The sequence below is a fragment of the Hypomesus transpacificus genome, chromosome 17 (assembly GCF_021917145.1).
Source record: "Hypomesus transpacificus isolate Combined female chromosome 17, fHypTra1, whole genome shotgun sequence".
Taxonomy (NCBI): domain Eukaryota; kingdom Metazoa; phylum Chordata; class Actinopteri; order Osmeriformes; family Osmeridae; genus Hypomesus; species Hypomesus transpacificus.
The window spans coordinates 1,446,693-1,461,527 of NC_061076.1; the positions used below are offsets into that span (position 1 = coordinate 1,446,693).

The 14,835-nt window shown below is 46.5% G+C and overlaps 2 protein-coding genes across 4 annotated transcripts; one reads left to right on the forward strand and one right to left on the reverse strand.

Moving 5' to 3' along the window:
* Window positions 1–219: 219 nt before the first annotated feature.
* LOC124479099 (phosphatidylcholine transfer protein) lies at window positions 220–6,744 on the reverse strand. Its single transcript, XM_047037628.1, has 6 exons — window positions 6,583–6,744; window positions 5,941–6,058; window positions 4,260–4,339; window positions 3,503–3,674; window positions 3,273–3,340; window positions 220–1,152 (listed from the first exon to the last, which is right to left on the reverse strand). Exons 1-6 carry the CDS (start codon window positions 6,709–6,711, stop codon window positions 1,072–1,074), a joined length of 648 nt encoding a protein of 215 aa, XP_046893584.1. The 5' UTR covers window positions 6,712–6,744; the 3' UTR covers window positions 220–1,071.
* A 77-nt stretch (window positions 6,745–6,821) lies between these two features.
* On the forward strand, window positions 6,822–11,295 carry tmem100a (transmembrane protein 100a). Of its 3 annotated transcripts, none has more exons than XM_047037631.1 (2): window positions 6,822–7,125; window positions 9,463–11,295. In XM_047037631.1, exon 2 carries the CDS (start codon window positions 9,533–9,535, stop codon window positions 9,980–9,982), a length of 450 nt encoding a protein of 149 aa, XP_046893587.1. In that variant the 5' UTR covers window positions 6,822–7,125; window positions 9,463–9,532; the 3' UTR covers window positions 9,983–11,295. The 3 variants fall into 3 exon arrangements, with proteins under 3 accessions (XP_046893587.1, XP_046893586.1, XP_046893585.1); XM_047037630.1 differs by lacking the exon at window positions 6,822–7,125 and adding an exon at window positions 7,179–7,300; XM_047037629.1 differs by lacking the exon at window positions 6,822–7,125 and adding an exon at window positions 7,307–8,229.
* The last annotated feature ends 3,540 nt before the right edge of the window (window positions 11,296–14,835 follow it).

The following is a 14,835-nucleotide window of genomic DNA, read 5'->3' on the forward strand; positions in this document are numbered from 1 at the left end:
AGTTCTAATCATAAAACAAAAAATTAAGAAGTACACAAGTTGTACTTTGCTAGTACTTTTTCGGAATCTGTCTTATACAGTGTGTGTAGTAACCGTCTCAAACCCACACGGTGGCGCCAAAGCTCCATATCATCGGTTGGGGTTGGATCACACGGCTTTAGTAAGCACACCGAAAAACACAGTAGTACCTACACATTTAAACTTACGGAAACTTTCAGCAACGTATTCAATTTCAATTTATTACACAGTAATACCTTTCATGGTCAAGAGCACATTGGTTGGTACATTACCTATCAACTACAGGGTAAAAAAAGGTTACCTAGCTCTTTCAAGGTGCAACTCGATTGACTTGGTTACCAAAGGTTAAACGTAAAGGAGTTATATGTTTCAGTGCATTTGACATGTTCTTTGCAGGCAGTAACAGTTTCGATCGAATCTCTGTGCAAAAATATAATGTAATTCATTCATTTCGTCAACGAATATATATATTTTTTTTTCTCCATCATTCAGATTAACATATTGCGATTATCAAAGTTATCAAACAATTCAAGAACAAGTTAAAGGAAAAGTAATTGCACATATCAATACAGAACGTGTATACAGTAACAATTAAAAGACAAACAGGATTGACAATATCTATATGAGATACAGTACTGACATATATACAGCAATACAGCTTTTGATTATTGTAATAACATTTGTTAATTAACCATTCATATTTATGAATGTTTTCATTTGTTGCATCCGATGCAAACATGGATTGTAGTATTGCATATGAGCAAAGTCAAGTATTGTAATGTCTCATTTGATCATTCAACTCAGATTATAAAACATGCAACCTCGATCACCAGGTCAACTTTACAGCATTCCTCACTCATAACTAAACTATTACAATAACCCAAATGCCCCTACACATTCAAAGTAGTAGTACAAGATTTGGATGAAAACCCTACAAAAGGTGTGGAGGGGGGAGGGGGGGGGTATTGACGACCCAGACAATCCGTACAGAGGACATGGATCATTGTGGAGACAATCACCATAGTTATCATCGCCGCGGAGACGGCTGGGCGGTTACTTGCTGTTCTTCATGCAGTAGCTGGAGTAAGAGCTACAGGCCTTCTGCATGTCGGTCAGAAAGGAGGGAACACCACTCTGGAGACACAGGAGAGACCAACTGACTGACTGGAGACACAGGAGAGACCAGCTATCTGACTGGAGGCACAGGAGAGACCAGCTATCTGACTGGAGGCACAGGAGAGACCAGCTATCTGACCGGAGACACAGGAGAGACCAGCTATCTGACCGGAGACACAGGAGAGACCAGCTATCTGACTGGAGACACAGGAGAGACCAGCTATCTGACTGGAGACACAGGAGAGACCAACTGACTGGAGATACAGGAGAGACCATCTATCTGACTGGAGACACAGGAGAGATCAGCTATCTGACTGGAGACACAGGAGAGACCAACTGACTGGAGATACAGGAGAGACCATCTATCTGACTGGAGACACAGGAGAGACCATCTATCTGACTGGAGACACAGGAGAGACCAACTGACTGGAGACACAGGAGAGACCAGCTCTCTGACCGGAGACACAGGAGAGACCAGCTATCTGACTGGAGACACAGGAGAGACCAACTGACTGGAGATACAGGAGAGACCATCTATCTGACTGGAGACACAGGAGAGACCAGCTATCTGACTGGAGACACAGGAGAGACCAACTGACTGGAGATACAGGAGAGACCATCTATCTGACTGGAGACACAGGAGAGACCAACTGACTGGAGACACAGGAGAGACCAGCTCTCTGACCGGAGACACAGGAGAGACCAGCTATCTGACCGGAGACACAGGAGAGACCAGCTATCTGACTGGAGACACCAGCTGACTGGAGACACAGGACAGACCAGCTATCGGACTGGAGACACCAGCTGACTGGAGATACAGGAGAGACCAGCTACCTGACTGGAGATACAGGAGAGACCATCTATCTGACTGGAGACACAGGAGAGACCAGCTATCTGACTGGAGACACAGGAGAGACCAACTGACTGGAGATACAGGAGAGACCATCTATCTGACTGGAGACACAGGAGAGACCATCTATCTGACTGGAGACACAGGAGAGACCAACTGACTGGAGACACAGGAGAGACCAGCTCTCTGACCGGAGACACAGGAGAGACCAGCTATCTGACCGGAGACACAGGAGAGACCAGCTATCTGACTGGAGACACCAGCTGACTGGAGACACAGGACAGACCAGCTATCGGACTGGAGACACCAGCTGACTGGAGATACAGGAGAGACCAGCTACCTGACTGGAGATACAGGAGAGACCATCTATCTGACTGGAGACACAGGAGAGACCAGCTATCTGACTGGAGACACAGGAGAGACCAACTGACTGGAGATACAGGAGAGACCATCTATCTGACTGGAGACACAGGAGAGACCATCTATCTGACTGGAGACACAGGAGAGACCAACTGACTGGAGACACAGGAGAGACCAGCTCTCTGACCGGAGACACAGGAGAGACCAGCTATCTGACCGGAGACACAGGAGAGACCAGCTATCTGACTGGAGACACCAGCTGACTGGAGACACAGGACAGACCAGCTATCGGACTGGAGACACCAGCTGACTGGAGATACAGGAGAGACCAGCTACCTGACTGGAGACATACAGAAGACTAGCTGACTGGAGACATACAGAAGACTAGCTGACTGGAGACACCAGCTGACTGGAGACACAGGAGAGACCAGCTACCTGACTGGAGACATACAGAAGACTAGCTGACTGGAGACATACAGAAGACTAGCTGACTGGAGACACCAGCTGACTGGAGACACAGGAGAGACCAGCTACCTGACTGGAGACATACAGAAGACTAGCTGACTGGAGACATACAGAAGACTAGCTGAATGGAGACACCAGCTGACTGGAAACACAGGAGAGACCAGCTACCTGACTGGAGACATACAGAAGACTAGCTGACTGGAGACATACAGAAGACCAGCTGACTGGAGACACCAGCTGACTGGAGACACAGACTTAGTCTTTGGAAGGATGCCCGGGAGGAACCCTGTCCAGAGTATTTAGACACAGCCTCAGTGAGTATCTGACAGTCATGGCTGAACTCTCACTGCTGCAGACACACCCAGGCAGGAACCTCTGACATAATCTATGATGGGATCTATGATGTAGTTTTTTTAAGTCTAACTAGGACTAGTATGGTATGATCGAGGACTACAACACTCACCTTGGCAGCCCAGTTGACCAGCCAGGTAGGGATCATACCCCCGGGGTTGTCAAAGTAGTTCATGAACACTGGAACAACAATAACAACACAAACAGCAACACTGACAACACGGTCAACAAAGAAAGGGGTTTCTTACATGATGGGATTGTTCAACAGCATTCTCCCTCTCCGTCAGTATCAGGTTGACAGAAGAAACAGCTGTTACACACACACACTCACACACGTCATACCTTTGGTTCCGCATGCCCCGTCGGTCTCCATGGCTACAGTCTGTTTGTAGTCCTTGACCCTGAGCACCCCACTCCTCTCCGGGCAGGGCGTCTCCGGGGCACTCTTGGCTATCACCACCCAGATGTGCCGTCCCTCCACATCCAGGTCCCTGCGCTCCCTCACGTACACATACTGAGAGGGGCGGAGTTAAGGAAGGTTCTTCATTCCCACTGAGGGAGTATGATGTTACTGTCATACGTCTACAGGTTTCAGCAACAGAGGGGTCTGAAGGGGTCTGGAGGGACCCTGAGGAGACCAGAGAGGAACGAGGGTTAGAATGGGGCGTGGAGGGAGGGGGGGGGGGGGCAAGGTCTCTCTATTGCCTTGTGTTCAGATCACAGTGCTTCCCTGTCTAGGAGTGGGGGGGGGGTGCACAGGGGGACAGGATCACCTCAGCGGGGGACAGGATCATCCCCCCTCCCCAGACACATCTCCAGCTCTGGGACTGTCTGTCTGAAGAGCAAAACAAGGCTCACTGTACTAGGACTATAAACCATTCTGCTGGTGTCACCTTACTACCTCCCTGGCCTTGTGTAAGTGTGCGTCTGAGAGAGAGAGAGATTCTGTACTTTAGCTGGGCTTGATTGAGCTTGGCTGGCACAACCCATGAAACGACGACGACAAACCTACCTCCAGGGACTCAAGCAAGCACACAAAGTTTAAAGTGGACTGGATTCAGGGACTATTTAATGTGTGATGTCTAGTGTGCAAGGATACATCTCTGTTGGATAAAGGGAAGGGGTACTTCACCTCCCAGTAGATGGCTTTCTGACCCTCATACTCCTTCTCATGCAGTTCTACACACACACACACACACACACACACACACACACACAAAAGAGAATTCAATATCAAGTAGTTCAAACTTAAAGCTATCAGAGCATAATGTTCTAGAACTAAAAGCTTCTAGAATGCTGATCTGAGCCAACTGCTGAAACAGAAATACAGTCACACACAGAAATACAGTAGATATACAGTAACACTAACATACATTACCCTACAGGTCACACATATCTAGAATACAGATATAGAGTACCCTGTACTGTACAGAAGACAGTACAGACCTACATTACAGTATGCATTGCATAAGACTCCAAACGGTCCTGCCCCCTCCTTCTAGAATAACCACAGAAGGTCAACACAGTCATATCTCTCTCTCTCTGGACATATCCCACCTTGAGTCCATAACTAATGGATTACTGTGTGTGTATAATGTCATTAGTCGAACACACACTCTTTGTTTTTCATTCAGACCAATCTGGTTGCATATCTGGTCACAGGTTTCAACCCAAATACACAAAGCAGAGGAAACTGGAGAGACCCCCAAGGAGTCGGCCGGGGCGCCAGGTTGGCCGGGGCGCCAGGTTGGGTAACAAGCGTGGTGGTCTCCCCCCTCTCTGTGCTCTGTGACACACAGGCAGAAAAACAAGCTTGGTCTCTCTGGGAGACGGTTGCTTGGATCACTGGTGTTTTTTTGTTGTTGTTTTTGTAAGGTCAGACCATGCCAGTGGAGGTTAATGGAGGCCACGGACTGTTAGGGTCATGGTCAGGGCTGGGGGGGAGGAGACGAGAGGAGAGTAAAGAGGGGAGATTGAAACCAGAAAGAGGAGTGAAGAGCTGTAGTGAGGAAACAAGCATGTTTGACATAAATAAGACCCCTCCCCCTCTCCGTTGTCACAGTCGCTACCAGGGTTTGTTCAACCCAAGCAGGATGTCTGGATCCCAGCGTGAAGAGGTGGAACCTTGACGGTGGAACCCAGGTTTGCCAAAAGCCAACAATCGAAAGGGGATTCATTAGGTGACCACAACCCTAGTGTAAACTCAACCGCTGCAAAAAAACATTTTGGGATGTACGATGTTTGAGATATCTAGATAGAGTGCTGCATTTGGAAAAAATAAGCTGTAGCCTACAGTACTGCAATAAACTGTGTGTAACGCATCGCTACCGACGTTCATAATACCTCCCATAATCTTTTATATCCTGCCTGCTCTGCAAGCTCTCCCTGGCAACAGTAAGCGGTGACGTTCAGAGAATTCAAAGTCCTCATAAAAGCACACCACTGAGGCATCGCTACACAGCCGTGAAACATTCATAAAACGCCAATTGGTCCACGTGTCTAGCTACACAACAACTAGACGAGCTAAACTACAGTCTAGGACACACATTACCTTCAGTTACCATGGTGACTGGAGAACGGAAGAATGAATACAAATTCCAAACAGATCTGCCGAAAAATGTTTAGTTGTGGAGATGTTGTCAACAACTTGATCACATGTAATAGTGATCACTGTTGCATTATGAGGGTTATCTGAAGTAAACTTGACGAGGTGTGGGATGCTGTTTGAGGAGGCAAAAAGATACAGCCAATTTTTGAGGATCCCTATGACGAAACCATACCTTTGACGTAACTGTCCCACTGCTTCCTATAGGCCAGGTCCATGTATACGTCAGCACACAGTTCCGGGGTACAGGTGGCCAGCACGCCGAACACCTTATACTCGTACAGACCAGTGTTCTGCAAACACACAAAACTCATTCTTTAATTCTCATTCAAGAAATCCTCATGCCACACCTAAAATATATTTCCCCACACACATGATTCAGATTGTTGCCAGTTGGAGACACGCCCTTGCTTCAGAGTTAAAACAGCCGGTGAATGTTTTATAGCTAGCTGGCTACACGGGAGGAAATGATCTGAACCAGATGTTTTAAAGTCTGTTCCTCGTTTAATTGATTAAACATGCGAACACTTCTGGTTTCGAGGGCATCTCATCGGTATAGCATGTTCCTGTCAAAACTAGGTGAGCGAGGCATAAGCGTTTCCGCAGTCGAGCCCGCAGTGCGATTATTTTGCAACAATTACACCGGTTTCATTGACAAGTGATAACCCAGTGCATCAACTGAGATAAGACTCCGTAGATGATTTCGATCCGCAACGAACACCAGTTATTCCACCAACCAACGTTGCACCGTTTCACAGAATCGTTAGAACGAATTGCCACGAAATCTCACGTCAACACATCGTATTTTTCAATCTACCTTATCAAACCGCCGGTGTATTTTAACTCCCATAGTCTCGGTGAAAAACTCCCAGCCTCCATCCAGCTGAGGTTCGTCCAGCTCTTTCCATGCCGATTGGAATTCCTCCTCTGTAAAGTGTAGCGACATGTTTTCAGGGACACTGGATCATGTGACCAAGTAGGCTCGCACACCGTGCGTGCGTGAAGTGCGTCACGGAGTCACGGAGAGGCATTCCTGCGTTATACTTAGAATCATATATTTTGGTATAATGTTAGGGTTACCCTGGTACGTAGCTGCAGCTACATTGGGACATGTAGAAAGTATGTAGTAGTACACTATTTCTCCCTCTCAATTCATAAAGCTTTATTGACATGCTTGTTCAGGTTAAACATTACTGGTATAGTGTGTCTCTTAACTGTCTATCCCTCTTTAAATTACGCGCGTGTGTGTGAGTTTGAGATCTCCGCCTGGACTGAAGAACGAACCGTGACAATGACCTTCCAGGATGTCTTGGTGAGACCCGGGAGTCTCACCAAAGAGCAGCCGGTCTGAGGTCTCCAGGTGTGTAAACTTGGAACACGTTGCAGTCTTCTCCTGTGGACAGCCGTAGCCGAGACGACCCCCGTTTCTGCATCTCGCTGTGGGAAGCTTCCGCGTCTTTTGGGGGAAGGGACTTCCAGGGAGGAAGGAAGGAAGACACACGACAACAACACAGCCGGTTTCAGCTAAGTGTCAGGTTAATAAAGACAGTATGCCTTCAAAGGTTATTGGAGGATATGCAGGCTGCTTTGGTGTGTGAGCTGCACAGTGGTGGGTAGTTCAAGAACTCGCAGTTTGGAATCCCCCCGTATTAAGCTTATTATTAATAAGCGTCTGCTAACCAACGAATGTAATTTTGTCATAGCCTATATTATTAGGAGGTTATACAGACAGCTTGAAAGCCACGCGGCAGATATTGCGCGTGTTCCTCCCTGACTTTCGTGCCAGGAGAACAGGGGTGTTCTTTTTTAATTCATCCAACACTTATTGCGCGTGTGCGTGGCCAATATTTGGAAAGTTCTGAAGCTGCATCAATCTTCCAGAAGTTGCTAGCTGCATAAAAGTGGATACAGGTTGTGTGTGTGTGCGCGCGTGTGTATGAATAATTCGTTATGGGTAGGCTACAAAAATCTAATTGCTGAATGTTGCAACATATAAAAAATTGCTTGTTCTGAGACTCACAAAAAGAATTAGAATCCTCTCCGTTAATTTCCAACATTGACCGTCCTCCCCCATCACCCCACCCCTGTAGCCAAACCTACACCCTACAGACGTGCAGGCTTCTCTACGAGATGACCGATCGTCAAGCAGTCTTAGTTTTACACGGGAGGAAACACACGGGGCACGGCCGCCGTACGGGAGTCAAATTCCAACTCCGAGCTTAACGCGGCGATCTGCAAACGGACCTTCAGGAACGGGAGAGTAACTTCGTCGCGGAGGTTCACGGACACGTTTTTAGACTTACCCTATTAAGCGTTTCGCTCAAGTATTGTGAGGGCTGTCCTTTTTTTTTTCAAGTTTCGGCAATCTATGAACTTTGATTTGGAATGAGAATTCGTCAGTGGTTTATTCTTCAATGTGCTAATCAACTTTGTGGAACAGCGTGTGATGGAAAACGCAGGCAAGGTAAATTGCCTCTATCCCAGACCGCTGTCTGTCAAATTTGAAGTACATATCTTAAAATGAAAAATGCCCTAATTAAAGCAGGGCATTTTTGACGTTTTCTGTGCGTGCATTTTCGAGGCTACACATTGGAAATGAACCTAGGCCAACGTATTTTGGAAATATAAACCGTTAGTTAAATTATTATAAGTGTTGCATGATGCTTTGAATGTTTTCTAATCATGTTTGTAGATTATGGCGATTATACATATACAGTTGTCGGTGAAATCATTATAGTCAGTGTTGACATGCTGTAATTAGACTTTTAAAAAGTAGCCTACTTGGGAAAACATTGACAACAACTTAACTCTCTAGTTTCGGATAGCTACCCTTCCACCGGTTGGTTACCATGGTAATTAGAATCCCATACATCTTGCCTAAAAACAAACAAAAATCGATCAAACACATTCTAGAATAGATTAGAATGCTATTGTAGCTATTCGTAACTTTAAAAGGGCCATCTCAAAACTTTAGGACCTGAAAAAAGAAAATATAGGGAATATAATTGTCACAAAAGGTTCACTTCTTGTGTAGGCTGAAGGTTTATTCTTGTGCACATTGCTTTTAGGCAAACTGTAGGCTATAAAGGACTTTTTAACGATGCGTGCGTAGAATGATGAAACAAAGGGAATACTGCATGTGCAAAGTTTGCGGAATTAGCGTAAGAACCGCCTCTGTTTGTGAAATTGCTGATGATTTTGAAGGCTCTCGCGTTTCACCCAGCAGTTTATAATGTCATCTCCCGCGCTCTCCAGGGAATGTGGCAGCTCGTGCTGCGCTGACTCATCCGGACCATTGCTGCCTCGGGGGGAAGGAGGGGGGGGGCGTGGAGGGCTTGCAGGGTGCAATATGTGAAGCAATCATTTCACATTTCAAATAAAAAGAAGGATCTCCATAGGGATCTTTGGATTGCGTTAAGCAGTTTGCCGGGTTTTAACATGAGGAAGGAAACTGAAACATTGAACCCCTGACCTATTTCCACCATGCCGAACCCCTGACCTATTTCCACCATACCTAACTTAAACTAACTCCGCAATACAGACCCTTGACATCCTTCCACAATACATAACTTGACCCTTGACCCTTCTCCACAATACCTGACCTGACCCCTCGACCCGTATTCACAATACCTAACCCGACCCTTGACCTAACACCACAGTACATAACTTGACCCCTTGACCCCGTATCTTCACCTAGATTGTGACCTGCTGACCGTGAGAGCGTCCATCGAGGACCCATCTGAGGGTTCCACCCCAACTTCACCCCCATGCTGGACGTGGCCATGCCCGAGGACCCAAACACCGCCGCCATGACAGTCCCCGCCGCCCCCGAGAGAGTCCTTGTGGAGAAGCCCGCCGGAAACGCCAACGACCCTTCCTCCCCCGTCGCCGCGGCGACGCCGTCCACAACCGTGCCGCTCGTCAACGAGATCCAGCTGACCGCCGCCACCGGTGGGGCGGAGCTCTCCTGCTACCGGTGCACGGTGCCGTTCGGCGTGGTCATCCTCATCGCAGGCGTGGTGGTGACGTCCGTGGCTTACAGCTTCAATTCCCACGGTTCTACCATCTCCTACTTTGGTCTGGTGCTCCTTTCTGCTGGGCTTGTTCTGCTGGCGGCTAGCGTGGTCTGTTGGAAGGCCAGGATGGAGAGGAAGAAGGAAAGGCGGAGGGAGAGCCAGACCGCCCTGGTGGTTCACAGGAGAATCCTCTTTGCCTAAGTGAGGGCAAAGAAAAGTTTGCGAAGTTCTGTTGAAACTTGGGTGAGGGGGGGGGGGAATTAACAACAAAAACATACTCTCTACTCTTTGTTTTAAATAATGATGCTCCCTGAATTGAAGACAAGGAACCCGGACAGAGGATGAATGAGACGGAAGGGACGTGAGATCCACGCAGCTGGGGGGATGCAGTGATGAGAGCGCGGGGCCCTTGACTCAGTGTCGGGCCTCTGAGGATCGTTCTAAATGAGGTCTCAATGAGAATCCTTCAGCAGCTGGAGCAGATGTCGTCATGGCGCACCATGAAGCTGTATCATGCATGACGGAGTGCGACGTGGACTCTCTGTCTCTGAGGTTACAGCACCACGGTCTGCCTTCGTTTTTACACTCATCAAACGGACTGCAGCTAGGCTAACATACTACAGCTATGCTAACAGACTGCGGCTATCCCATTAGACTGTCTGCAGCAATGCTAATATACTCTGTCGAAGGCTAACAGACTACAACTGGGCTTACTGACTGCGGCAGGGCCACATCTGGTCATCTGGGCAGTCTGTCAAAATGAATTTATCAGAATTAAGACAACTAGTGCACAGTGCCCGTGATGCAGTTGGTGCGATGTCAGTGAAACACACAAATACAGATTACTTGAACTATAGATAGTACACAGTGCCTGGGATAAAATTGGTGACGCACGCACACGCAAACACACACACACACAGATTCCTGGAAATAGAGATAGGTCACAGTGCCCGTGATAATGTCAGTGACACGCACAGATGTCTGGAATTATAGATAGATAATGCAGTGTCCATGATGCAGCTGGTGATGACAGTTCTTCTCAGTGGCTTTGGTACCTATATTTCTCAGATCACAAATGAAAATCTCTGTCATCTCTGAAGTACTTGTTCAACTTAATCTATTCTGGTCACTTATGCACATCATAAAAGCAATTTCTCATTATGTTAAACAAATTGCCAATGCTCTTGTACATTCATTCAAATGACAATGTAGCCTTCATTTGTCTACTGTTTCCTACGTTATCAATTGCTTATGTCATGTTGATCAAAATGTATTATATTGGTTCTCTTTAAAATTGTCTTACCACCACAAACATCTTGACATTTAGTTCATAACAGAAGTCATTACATGCACAATGGTGTAGCACCATACAGCGCATGCATGTACAGGTCTGCCTAAAAGGTGTTTTCTATGTTTACATAAACATTTGTATCTTTTCCTTTGCGCTATTCAATGCTGTAAAATAGGCTTGTATTTTCTGTATTGCATTCACATAAATAAGACACGACAACTGACCGAGGAGACTAAATTCGTACAAACATTGTTCCTGTCGAATGCCCGTCAATCGCGGCACTGCACTCCCTTGGATTACAAAAAGGACACCTGCAATATATGAACTTTGCAGAGTTCATAGATCTTGAGTTGAACGTGGGAAACTAAACCCATTCTAATTTGTACACACGTACACACACACACACACACACACACATACACACACACAGATTCCCGGCATTATTAGAGAGCTCCCCATAGAACAAGCCCTGTGATGGGAAGTGGCTCATTGATGTAGTGTTGCAAAACGCAGCGTCTGGAAGCAATATGAGACCGGGAAGGAGGGAGAACATGGGGGAACGTTGTGGTTTTGAAAGCCACAAGGAAAGAATAAAAGGGATGAATGAGAAAATCCCGGACGATTAATCAGATCTCTGTACACATGTACAGTAGATTCCTCATAGATACACATTTATTGCAAAGTGTAAGATGCATATTTTACTGTTTAGATATTTGAGTGGTGGCTATGGTACTTGTCTTGACATATGTCTTAGCTCAGTGGTTAGAGCATTTGACTTTAAATCAAGAGGTTGCAAGCTCAAATTCCCCTCTGTGCACCCTTTTGGACAAAAGTGTCTGCTAATGAATATTTTGTTTGTCACAGTGGCTGGCAAGCCCTGGAACATGGATATTATTACTCTCATAAGATTATCACTGACACAAATACATGGTATTTTTTTAAGTCTAGGCTATAAATGTATTATCGCAAAATCTGACAAGCTGTATTCATGGCACACAGTACTTACTTTAGTATGTATAAAATAATATGTATGTGTGAGTATTATAAAGAGAAATTATTAAAGTCGTGGATGTGAGTTAGCCTTCTCTGTAAGCACTTTGAACCACACTTTCACCACAATGCTGTATTCATCATTATCAACTACATTAATTGTTTTGTAATTTGTCTTCAACATGGTCTGTGCCGTATCAATTCATTCTTTGAGGGGTTGTTTCAACCCGTCTAGAGAATTGAATTCAATTTTTTATCATAACCTTTTGTTTGTCTGTTACTTCTCTGATGACTTAGATTGAGATGAGATCAATTGTTAATTGTTCATCAAGAGGCTCAATAAACCACCATCAATATTTAACAGTTTAATTAGTCTCGGGTGTCATTGGGGAGGGTGTCCTGAGGACTTTGGCATGCATAAAAGCTCAATATCCTCTGGGTTGTCCTCTTGATCCAGAGGTAAAGGGAGTCAGGTGGCTGAGCGGTCAGGGAATCGGGCTAGTAATCTGAAGGTTGCCAGATCGATTCCCGGCCGTGCCAAATGACGTTGTGTCCTTGGGCAAGGCACTTCACCCTGCTTGCCTCGGGGGGGAATGTCCCCTGTATTTACTGTAAGTCGCTCTGGATAAGAGCGTCTGGATAAGAGCGTCTGCTAAATAATTAAATGTACATTTAAACACTTAATTGTCAGGTAGGAAACCTGGCTTTGATCCATACTGGTCGAATGGGCTCAGCTGATAAATCGCTTTGTCATGCTGTTACATAAAGCCTTTAATGTCGCACGCTGTCTAAGACAAGGAAAACTGGAAACGCTGCTCTGACCGAGAGCCATGAGGTGTGTGTGTGTGTGACTGTGTCTTTGTGTGTGTGACATTAACATTCAGCACTGAATGGAAGGAAGCTGTTAGTCTCTGTAGTGACGCACACTCCATCCCCCAGTCCCAGCCAGGGGCTCCATTGTGTGTCCACACATTCACCTCGGCTCGGGTCTTTGTCAATTGTTTTGACTGACCGAAAGTCGCGGACAGGTTTAAAACAAATAGTTGCGTGCATTTCCATTTAGATAGCAGTAAAATAACAAATACACGAATAATACTAGTAGCTTTCTCCTTTCTACAGTGTCAACCTGTGTATCTTATCACAGCTGTGAAGTCTGTATGTGTGCCTCAAATATGGACTCATCCCAGCCCAGACCCAGTCGGTTCAACCCTCTTACATTCATGTTTATCATTTTTTATTCCATCCAGAGAGCAGTTTATATACAAGCAACAAATCACCCTGGTAGATCGTATACTGTACAAACACATTCCTTTCTACTTTTCAGGCTCATTCAGACATTAGTATACATATATTATATAGAGAGGGAGGCATACAAAGAGAGAGAGAGAGGTACAGAGAGAGAAAGAGAGAGAAACTGTGAATACAAATACAGGTACATAGAGATAGAGAGGAAGAGAGAAAGAGAGAGACCGAGACAGAGAGAAAGGAAGAGAGAAAGAGAGAGCAAGATAGAGAGAGAAAGAGAGAGATAGAGCGAGACAGACAGAGAGAGAGGAAGAGAGAGAGCGAGAGAGAGAAGGAGAGAGAGACAGAGATAAATAAGTCCCTTTACCCCACACAGTTCTGAGAGGTAAGAGGATGAGGAAGATCTCTCCTGTTTGACTCTGTCAGAAATAACCAGGTCCCGGAGCATGTATTAATAGACAGCATTTGCGTTGCTATGCGTCCCAGTGACACCAGACACTACAACTACATGGAGGCTTGCGTAAGAGGAGCACCTGTACATCACTAGGCCTCAGTGGGGGAAGGTGAGGGACCTGGTGGGTAAGGAAAGGAGGGAGAGGGGGAGTCCTGGGGGGGGGGAGCTGGAGGGAGTTGGGGAACATGGGGATAGTTGGAGGGGGTGGGTTTAAGGTGCAATGTTTCTCAATTCGAAATCTCGAAACTCCCAACACAGCCAGTTATTTTAATTGAATTGAAGTCCAGCTGGGATCTGGGGTAATGGCTTGTCTGTTTGGAGCCAAGACAGGATAAGCACAATTAAAGATAATGAGCTGGATGTTACAGGGATCCTGTACAGTCAGCTGCACTAGACCAGAGCCCGGAGAGACTGTGGAGAAGTTGTTGAATGTGACTAACAGCTGGATATTCCTCCAGACTCCAGAACCCATGGAGAAAGCTTCCGTTTTACAGGATTACCTTGAATGACCCGGAACAGAACAACTTTCAGGATTACATGATCTCTCTGTGAGGTCACCCTGGCCTCAGTCCACAGATGTAGTGGGGGCGGTTCGGAGCCCTCATGACGAGGAGGTCCTCTAGGTCTTGTGTTAGACTCCTGTGCTCGGTGAGTGAGACACACGGGTTTGATCCCAGAAGTTTCCCACCCTCTGGTGGAACCCTGTTAGTGCCAGCCTTTGTTGCTGTGCCAGTTGCCTGGATGTGTGAAGTGCTGCCCACTGCTTCTCCTGGGGCCTGCCTGCCTGCCTGCCTGCCCTTCCCTGTCCTGTTCTCATTACCTACCTACTTTATCTAGGCCAAATCTGTCCTGAGCCCAGCAAGGCCCTTACAACTCAAACTATTGTTTTGGTTTCGTTCGATTCCCACACACTCTCAGACTCACCATTGGTCTCCCCTCCCTTCCGCTCCTTTTATTCAGAAGAAACATTCTTCCCGATCCAGATTCATATCTGGGCAGGCTGGACCAGGACTAAACCCAGAGCCCAGCACTGGGCCCGTGGTGCAGACCAGCCCTGGGGCCGCTGGGCTGTGT